The sequence below is a fragment of the Orycteropus afer genome, unplaced genomic scaffold, assembly GCF_000298275.1.
Source record: "Orycteropus afer afer isolate SDZICR_OR568_19922 unplaced genomic scaffold, OryAfe1.0 scaffold00128, whole genome shotgun sequence".
NCBI lineage: Eukaryota > Metazoa > Chordata > Mammalia > Tubulidentata > Orycteropodidae > Orycteropus > Orycteropus afer.
Window position 1 is genome coordinate 1,562,451 of NW_006921715.1, and position 10,248 is coordinate 1,572,698.

The 10,248-nt window shown below is 50.2% G+C and overlaps 1 protein-coding gene across 1 annotated transcript in view; it reads left to right on the forward strand.

Moving 5' to 3' along the window:
- Window positions 1-7,583, forward strand: part of SETD3 (SET domain containing 3, actin histidine methyltransferase) — a 115,522-nt gene extending 107,939 nt beyond the window's left edge. Inside the window, exons 10-14 of the mRNA XM_007944609.2 lie at window positions 2,310-2,384; window positions 3,384-3,550; window positions 4,415-4,500; window positions 6,033-6,193; window positions 7,152-7,583. Coding sequence (XP_007942800.2) covers window positions 2,310-2,384; window positions 3,384-3,550; window positions 4,415-4,500; window positions 6,033-6,193; window positions 7,152-7,583 — 921 coding nt within the window. The remainder of the gene's footprint in view (window positions 1-2,309; window positions 2,385-3,383; window positions 3,551-4,414; window positions 4,501-6,032; window positions 6,194-7,151) is intronic.
- The last annotated feature ends 2,665 nt before the right edge of the window (window positions 7,584-10,248 follow it).

Genomic DNA, 10,248 nt, shown 5'->3' on the forward strand with positions numbered 1-10,248 from the left:
AGGATGGAGAACATGTGTCTTAGGGCCTGAGGCTTTCTTGGTACTGTGTTCCAGGTGTCCAGCTTTGTGCCTGGCATATGATGGGCCCTCAGTTAAAATCTGCAGGAGGAGGTCAGTGGGGTGGGGCCAGGGGCTACTGCACAGGGTGATGAGGGAAGGGCCTGTCTCGGGACCAGCTTCCTGCCCTTTCTGGCCTTCCTGGCCTGGGCTTGGAGTTGGGCGTGGACAGTGGCTGTCTCATCCAGGTGTGCTGGTTGTGTTCAGTGCCTCCTGCAGGACCTGTACTCAGCAACAGGTCCCTGCTCTGCAACAGGGTCCCTACGCCCTCAGACACTGCGAGCCTCCCAGGGAGAGCTGGGCCTCGGCCTGAGGTGCGGGCAGGGCTGTAGCAGGGGACAGGTCCCGGGCTGTGGCTAGTATGGATTCACCTTCAGCTACTTTTTATTAAAATTTTATTGAGGTAAAATACACACAGCAAAACATTTCCTATTTTTACATTTTCCGGTATATAATTGACATTAATTATACCCACCATGCTGTGCAACTGTAGGCACTATCCATCTCTGAAGGTTTTCTATCAGCCCGGACAGAAACTTAGGAGCCCTGGTGATGCCACAGTCCAGCACCGGTTGCTAACCGAAAGGTCGTGCTTCAAACCCAGCAGCCGCTCCATGGCAGAAAGACCTGGTGATCTCCTCCCTTCAGACGACAGCCTAGGAACTGCCGTCCAGGGCAGGTCTCTGTCCGACAGGGACTGGAGTGGTCGGTGTTGGCAGCACACAACAATAGCAATGACAGGAGGCTCAGCATCCCTGCAGCCAGAACTCTCTTCCTTCCTGGGGACCACTAGAAAATGCTGGTCTCCAGCCATTCGCCTGGTCTGCACATTTCATGTAGTGGGACCATATACTGGTTGTCCTTTTATGACTGGCCTGTTACACGCAGCATGATGTTTCCCAGGTTCGTCCATGTTGTAGCATGTGTCAGGACTGCCTTTCTCTTGACGACTGAGTAATAGCACATTGTGTGTGTGGACCACATCTTATTCATTCATCCACCAGATGTATTTTTTTTATACAACCCTGGAAGAAAGTGTTTGGCCATGCACACTCAGAGAAATTACCCCCCAACACCCTCAAAACATCCTGAGTCTTGTAATGAAAGGGCTACCTGGCCTATTGCTGTGAGGGTTGCTTTTGCCACGTTAAGCCATTCCTTAAAACTTGAAGTGTTGTGAAGTTACTGAGAGTAGGAAATACCCCTGAAAGATATTTCAAGGTCATGGTCATTTCTCAGCCACAGATTGAAAATGACTTCTTTCCTTAACGACCCTTTTCTCCCTCCCTCCCTTCCTCCTCCTTTTCCAAGCCTTCTCCTACCCCAGCCTCTTCCTTCCTCTCCTCTCAGTTCTTTCCTTCTTCCTTCCCTAACTTCCTTCCTCCCTCTTCCTCCTCCTAACTTCCCTTCTTCTTTCTCAACTTTCTTCCTCCTCCTTAACTTCCTTCCTCCCTCCTTCCCTTAACCTCCTTCCTTCTCTCCTCCAAGTCCCTTCCTTCTTGCCTGGACCATGCTGAGAGTTCATGGTAAAAGGCGCTATCTTATTCCATATTTTACTGTCAAGCTGATGCTTTGGGGTCTGAAAAGCGAATCAGATGGTGGGTGGGGACTTCACAGAGCCGATTTCTATCCATCCAGTATGTAAATTGCTTTGTGAGGAAGACCTGCCCTAACGCCTGGCTTGATTGGTTTTCATTGTTCTTTTGTGTTTTGATGCTCCTGTTTGCTAAGTTCTGTGGTTTAGAATTACGAAGTAAGTGAAATCCCATTTGGCCTTTGAAGATCAGAGTGTGAAAAACTTTCAGATATGACTATGGTTAATCAGTCCTTGGCCCTGGGATGCTAAGATTCAAGGCCAGTGCTCCATGGCCTTCTATCCCAGAATGCCATCGCCTAGACTCCAAAGCACCCTTCTGTGGTTTCCCATTGCTGGTCCCTGTCTGTCTGGCGTCTTGGATTCCCCAGCATAAGATGAGTAGGTCAGAAAGTAATTGATGGGTATTTCCAGACAATCTTGAAGAGTGTTGAGGGCAGACCTCTGAGAGGGAGCTTCTCATAGAACCTGGGGAGCTCATCTTGTCCCTGGGGGTTCATGTGTCAAGTACATTTGCTCCGTTTTATAAAGCGTTCAGATTACATGCAGCAAGTCCACTTGGGGAGCTTCTTCCCTCTGATTGTCACAAAAGCACCTCATGATTGAGAGCACGTGGCCGTCGCTGGCCTGTGACTCAGACTTCTTTCTCCCTGGCCAGATCACTACAGGCTACAACCTGGAGGATGACCGCTGCGAGTGCGTGGCTCTGCAGGACTTCCGGGCCGGAGAGCAGGTGTGTCTCCCACTGTCCTGGGCCAGCGAGGGCCGCAGGCATCTGGCTGTGGGTCGTTGCTATAGGCCAGATGACTGGGATTCAGATGTGGGAATATTTGTTTCCAGATGCATCTTGGAGCCAGAAACTAGTAAACATGCTGTGTTTTGAGTGGACCTTTGGGTCCACAAAGAAAAACTGATTTAAAAACAGTGATTAGCACAACTGACTGAAAAGAGGTGTGGTGTTACCATACTGGGACAAAGTTGTCAGTTGCAGCCAGCGTGCTGTCCTCATTTCTGTTTCTGCAAAGAGGACCTTCTTGAAGAGGCAGCTCAGGTGGCAGGAGCACAAGAGAGTCAGAACCTGGGACCCGTCTGCCTGCTTCTGCTTTAATCCTGGAAGCTTTTCTCTAATAATTTGCATGAGGGTAGGGTTATGCTTTTGATCAAGTATGCATCGTAAAGAGCTGAATCGTATCTGTTTGTCTCATGAACAAGTGTAAGTACAAAAAAACCGCTAAAATAGACTTGAGACATCCCAGTTGAAACAAACGGAAAATATCAGTCTCCCAGAGTACTCATCTGCCACTCCTGCGGGCGAGTTCACGGACCCTCCACCGGGCGCGGGATTGCCACTGGATCTAGACATAGATTGTTCCCAAATCAGCTCCTCAGTATGTAAAGGGGAGGAGGGTTCTGTGGTGTTGGAGTGTAACCTTAGTGTAGCTTTGCTGTCCCTCAGAAGCAGTGGCCTCAGGCCTTATCCCCAGCCAGCATTCCCCCTGCCATATTATGATGGGAAGAGGGGCCCTCCCGCTCCACCTCAGATAGCTGGGGAACTAGGCAAAGTGTACCCCCTCACTGCATGCGCTAGACGAAGTGGGCATGGGGTTACTTTGTGGCTCTTTGGCCCCCTTTGTGTAAAGTATTGAATCAGAGAACTAGCCCTCTGCCTGCTCTATGATAAGAACGGATGTTAAGTTTGTTTTCTGTCCATTTCTCCTTTGCTGCATCTCAGATTTACATTTTTTATGGCACTCGGTCAAATGCAGAGTTTGTGACCCACAGTGGTTTTTTCTCTGACAATAATCCACACGACAGAGTGAAAATAAAGCTCGGCGTGAGTAAAAGCGACAGGCTGTACGCAATGAAGGCGGAGGTCCTGGCTCGCGCAGGCATCCCCACGTACGTAGAAGAGCATGCTCTCCTTCTCTGTGCCGCTTGAAATGTGCCCCATTGCACAGTGTCTGATTGGTGTGTTCGTAGAGCCGCTCCACAGTTGTCTGTCTGCTCCCCTTATCCTTGTTGCACGACAAAGCTAAGCCATGGTGATCTAGGAACACTCTCAGATAAATGTAATCGTATGGTTGGGAGTGCTCCCAGTGAGCTGGGGTACAGCCAGAAACCCTCATTACCTTAAGTAAGTGCTGCGATGTCATTGATGTCTTTCGCCTTGAAAAGGTTAATGGCCCACATCCATTTGTTTCATTTAATTCTTTGCCACCATTAGTTTCTGCAACGAACCCATGATCCTCAGTGATTTCAAGAATTTGTGGTTGCATTCTTTAAGATTCTCTTGCGTTTGAGGCGCAAGATGGTATAGAAGCCAAGAGCGATGATCTCTCAGTTCTCGGGGGAGTGAAGGGACTGTTCTCCGTGGAAATGGATCAGCCAGGCCTTTTGTACTGAACTTGTCAGTAGTTGATGAATGACTAAAATGTGAACTCACCGTAAATGATCATCACTTACGGGCACGTTGAATTCCCTTCATGTACCGAGCGTATGCAACCTGGGCTTCAGGCTGGTGGTGACTGGAGACCCTGGCAGAGGCGGCTGCTGCCGAGGCTCGGCCCCCAAGTTCAGCAGCCCTTGCTGTCTGCGTTTTGCAAGGCCTGCAAATTGTGCTGTCATCGCTCTGACGAGGACACAGAATTATTCACACGGCCCAGCCTTCCTTGAGGGCAGCGGCACGCACTGCAGGGCCAGGGCAGTCACTCAGGGCGCACAGGTAACTCTGCGGGAACTGACCTCGCTTCCTGCTTTTGTCAGTTCCAGCGTGTTTGCATTGCATTTCTCGGAGCCGCCCATCTCTGCCCAGCTCCTGGCCTTCCTCCGAGTGTTCTGCATGACGGAGGGTAAGTCACTGGGTCATTGAGCAGGGATGGGGCCCCATGGCACCTGTTTCTTCTTAGTTCGTGGACATATAATTTAGCATAGGAAGTCAGATTACAGACACAACTCCTTCAAACTAAGCAATTTTCAGGAATTGGTAAGATGGCAGCATTAGAGAAAATGAAGTAGATCTGGTTCGCCCTGGAAACATTCTCCTAAACCCTGCCTGTGTGCACAGTCAGGCCAGTAGCCGATTGGAAGAGAACGTGACCATCTGATTACCTGAGCAGATTTCCACTTGTGTGGCGGGGAGTTTTTCATGCACTTACTTATCACCTGGGACTGTCAGCTGGGGCTTCCTCACAGTGCGTCAACATCCGTACGTTTCCAGCTGACCCTTTGAAACTATGTGGTCAGTGACAGGGCACGTGGGCCAGCACGTGACTCCATTTGGCAGCCACTCTGTATGCTGATCCTTTGCTAACAGATGCAGCATAACACATTTCTTTTTTGAACATTAGATGAACTTATATTAAAAAAAAAACAAACTTGAATCATTTTAGGGCCATTCATTGTCTTTAGTCATTGAAAGACAGTTTGTCACATCCTCCTGGAGACAACTGACGCATCCCTTGAATTACTCTAATACTAATAAAGGTTTGGCTTGCTCACAGCAGAAGCCCTTCCATTTGAATTGTAAATAGTGGCAGCTGTGGGGCATTTTGCTCTGAAAGGGATGCTGGCTTCTATTCCCTTGGGAGCCTGACTGTATTTCTTGAGCATGAAGAGGGCCAGTGGGCTCTGGTCCTTGTGGAGATAATATTCTTGGACCATTTGCTGACTTCTTTCCTTAAGTCTGTGAGAAGGTAATTGAGATGTTCCCTTATAGTTCCTGCTTAATTTCCTGACAAGTGAGATAGATAAGCAAGTGCTTCGCTGAGAATCTTGTAGTTCATGTCTTGTTTCTTTCCGTTTGTGTCTTTACTTGTCACGAGTTAAAGGACCTTGTTTAGTCAGGGCAGCCAGTCAGGTTTAGAAGGCTTGCTGGGACCAGTGTTCACGGTCAGAAGCCTAGAAGGCTCACTGGGTTGTGGGGACCAGTGTTCAGTCAGGAGCTTAGAAGGCTCACTGGGTCCTTTGGGACTGATGTTCATTTGTTCACCTAAATGTTTTTTTCACCTGTTGCTGTGACGGAGCCCATGGCTAGCAAGAAGGGCACTGTCACCATAAGGAGTGTGCCACAGAGCCTGTCTTTGAAAGTTTCTTGGGAACTGTTGAAAGGCTCTCCGTTTCCCTCAAAAAGCAATGAAAATTGGAGTGCCATGCCAAGGCTTGATCTGGATCCCAGACACAGACGATGCTGTCTCCGCTCTGTCCCTGGAAACTCTGCTGAACGCTGGGTTGGAGAGTCTAGAAATGGACCAGCTAATTGATCAGGGGGAGCGGTTAACTGGGGGAGATGGCATTGTTGGAAGGGACATTTTCCAGGGTGGATGCTCGTTAAAATGAGGAGTCCTTCCTTCCCCTCATGGGTTGGTGTGTGTCTTTCTTGTAGAAGAGTTGAGAGAACGCCTGCTGGGAGACAGTGCTATTGACAGAGTCTTCACCTTGGGCAACTCTGAATTCCCCGTTAGCTGGGACAATGAGGTCAAGCTCTGGGCATTTCTCGAAGATAGAGCGTCGCTTCTTTTAAAAACGTATAAAACAACTATTGAGGTAATTAGAGCAAATCAATGGGGATTTGTGCTGTGCCGTTTTTAAACATGTTTAAGAAGAGATCCCTCCCTGAATATAAATTACCTTTAGCAAAATAATTGTGTATTTGATGATTTTTATTCAACATGTTAATATTTTACCACTTAAAGTGTTTCCCAAAAACCCACTGCCATCGAGTCGATTCCAACTCATAGCGACTCTGCAAGACAGAGTAGAACTGCCCCGTAGGGTTTGCAAGCCTGTAAATCTCGACAGAAGCAGATTGCCTCATCTTTCTCCCAAAGAGTGACTGGTAGGTTTGAACCGCCAACCTTCTGGTTAGCAGCTGAACCGCTAACCACTGTACACTGTACCACCAGGACTCCTTCTGAAGATGTTTACCCTGACCAGAAACACTAATATTTAGGCATTGCTATTAGGTGATATTTTTGAAAAGATCTATTTTCATATGATACCACAGTTTTTATTTGTGCTTTCAAAGTTTACCATTGAGCCACTGACTTGATACACTTCTTTCCCATCCATTGGTCCATGCATCCGTCTGTCCATCCATCCATGTGTCTGCCCATCCATCCATCCATCTATCGCTGTCCATCGATCCATGCACCTATCCATCCATCCAGACACTGAGCCCTGGCTTACAGCAGTGCATACCAGACAGGATGGCTTCAAACATGGGAGAAGTTCTGTTAGACAGGCTTAGGCATCTTTTCATTTAGGCCTCTTTTCTTGCGTAGTTCCTTTTGCAGCAGTTTTCTTGAGATGTCTTTCAGTAAAATAAGCCCCACCCTTTCTAAGCGCAGATTCATGTAGGTGTGAGTCACGTGACTAACTTTTACACTGTGCCCGTCCCCTCGAGAGCTCCCTTGCCTCCCATCCCAGTGACGCTGATTGACCTTCCGCCGCTGGTTTCACGATTGATGCTTGTCCTCACGCATTGTCCTTGGTGTCTCTCCAGGAGGACAAGGCCTTCCTGAAGAGCCGTGACCTTTCTGTCCGGGCAGCCATGGCCGTCAAGCTGCGCCTGGGCGAGAAGGAGATCCTGCAGAGGGCGGTGAAGAGCGCCGCCGGGAACCGGGAGTACTACCGCAGGCAGGCGCAGGAGCAGGCCCCGCTGCCCCGGTCCGAGGAGGGCGCGCTCGGGCTGCTGGAGAGCGGCGGGGCCGACTCGAGGCTCCCGCTGGTCCTGAGAAGCCTGGAGGAGGAGGCGGGCACACCGGAGCCCTTGAAGATCCAGGGGGCCGTGGGCAGAGCCAAGGCCGGGGACCGGCTGGTCAACGGGGAGAACTCCGCCCCCAACGGGCCCCGATCCGAGAACGGAGACTTGGCTCCAGAAGGTGCCCCAGGCTCTCCTTCCGCCACCGCCCGGGGTGCGAGAGCGCAGCGTTGAGGGCGGCCCGGCCACTGAACTTCCCAGCCCGCCCACGGCGCTGCGCGTCCTTGGGGACGTGTTTTTTCTGCAGAGAGGAAAATACGTTTTTGCTGCTTTCTATAAAAATGATTTTTTTAAGTTATTTAAAAAATCTAGCTTCCCCTTTGGATTAAGATTGCCATCTTGCTTCTAGGCAAAACAAACGCGTTACAGAACCAGTGCGAAAGTCCGGGGGCGCCTTGGGAAGAGTCTCTTCCCCTGCGGTGCTGAGTGGCCGGTCACCTTGACGACCAGAGCCCCGCCTGCTCCGCCTCCTGACCACACGCGTCCTGTCCTGCGGGACTCTAGTTGTTTTGGCCTAAACGTGGGGAGGCGCACAGCACAGAACGGGAGTGAGGTTGAGAAAATGTAGTCTTTTTTTTTTTTTTCTTCTTTAAAAAAATAACACCCAAGTACCAAAAGAAAAGGTAAGGTGGCAACCTTATTTTTAATAGTTTTAAATGTTGATGATAATCCTAATTATATAAAAATACACATACACACATATATATATACCAAGTGATTTCTAAAGATTTGTTTACTTCTGTGTTTCGCTTGACTGTGCTGAGAACCTGCCCCCTTTCTTTGGATCAGAATAGGGCAGTGTGTTCTGCTCCTGATTCACCTGTCTGCTCTAATTTTAAAGTGCTGTTTGGTTCCCAGCTTGGTAATAGACCGGGGAACATGCCCGGGCCACAGCCTCCCCAGGCTGGTGGCCACAGGGGGCCGGCACCTGGCTCTTCTGGTTTTCACAGCAAACTAAGATTTTCAAAGCTACCCTTTTCACTAAAAACTCTTATTAAAAGGAAAATGTGGTTGATACTGTGGCCTCTTGCTTTTCTTTGGTGTAGGCAGGCCTTCTGGATGAAGTTCTTTCACAGACCGTCCTCAGCATTCCCTGGGCAGGCTTGGAACCTTGAAGTGGCACCAGGTGTGTCCCTGCTGCTGAGGAAGGGAGGGCAGAGGGAGCTGGGACCTGGGCAAGGCCTGTGCTCAGCCCCTTGCCACCTGCAAACGTGAGGGGCACTCCTGTGGGGCAGTGTGACAACAGGCACAGGCAGAGAAGCACTTCTAGAGGGTTTTAGGGGAAGTCAGAGGCTTGGGACGGTGTTTTGGGGGTGGGGAGGCTGTCCCCAGAGAGCCACCAGTTTCAGGTGAGTGAGCCCCAGTGTCCATTCCTGTGTTACGTAAGTCACTTACTCTGGAACTCGGTGTGTAGTGTCACCCACCTACCTGATCAACAGTGCCGCACAAAACGGAGTCTTCAGAAGGATTTCTGTCTGTCTTTGGGGAAGACACAGCTTTGCAGGTAAACTGCTCGATCTCCTGAGGCTTTAGGTTAACTGGGTAAGGTATTGCCTAAGCGCCCTGGTGGCACAGTTGTTCAGCACTTGGCTGCTAACAGAAAGGTCACAGTTGGAGCCCCTCCACTCCACGGGAGAAAGATGAGGCAGTCTGCTTTGGAAACCCCGTGGGGCAGTTCCACTCTGTCCTCTAGGGGCGCTGTGGGTCGGAACCGACTCCACAGCAGTGGGTGTGGTTTGGGCTTTGCTTCTGTGAAGATTGACAGCCTTGGATGGATGCCCTGTGGGGCAGTTCCACTCTGTCCTCTAGGGGCGCTGTGGGTCGGAACCGACTCCACAGCAGTGAGTTAAGGCACTGCCTCCCAGCTTAGCGGCATTGATCCTTGCGTTGCTGTGAACACTACCGGCAGTCTCCATTTTTATGTGAGCTTGGAACCTTTCTTGGCATTGAGATGCTCAGAGCTTTCCCACCTGGGTGATGTGTGGGCCCTTGGAGCTTGTTAATTGGATGCGTGTAACTCTTTCATCAGCTTTGTACCTGAGATATGCTACCCAAAACAGCAGCCAATAAAGCTTAGGTATTCATTCCCGAGAGGTGGAAGCACTGTGGGGCTTGAGTTGTCCACCTCGGTACAGAAGCCACAGCAACCTGAATGGACGTAACTAATCTCTGCAGGTCTATTTTCTCATTGGATTAAAAGTTTTCAACTCTAGTAGTAACAGTGTAGGAGCTCTGGTAGCATAATGCCTAAGGCACTTCACTGCTAACCAGAAGGCTGGTGGTTCAAACCCACCAGCCACTCCTCAGAAGGAAGGTTGGGCAATCTACTTTCATAGTGATACCACCTCGGAAACCCAAGGAGCGGTTGCTGTGAGTTGGGTCTGACTTGACGGCACATAACAACAACAACAACAGTAACAATATAGTAGGAAAACACACAAGCAATTCAGACATCAACTAGCATCACAGGGTAGAGTCATTTCCACAGCCTTCCTTGACGGCGACGCAGTTCAGGTGAAAGCACTGGGCCGGGGGTCGGGCTCCCGCCTCTAGGTCGCTCCACCCGGAGGTGGAAGAGCAGTGGCACCCACGGCCCGGACTCCCTGCCTGGCCTGCAGAGACTGTGCCTCAGTCGGCAGCAGCCGTCGAGGCCTTGGTCCTAAGGTGACTGTCGGTTAAGCTTTCTGTCGACGACAGCCTGTGTCTGATGCAACACTGACACCCCTAAGGACAGAATGTTTCCCCTTCAGAAGATAGAGTGTGTTGGATGCTTGGTGTTGGGTGCTGCCAAGTCAGTTCTGAGTCACAGCGACCCCACGTCCAGCAGAGTGGAGCCGCT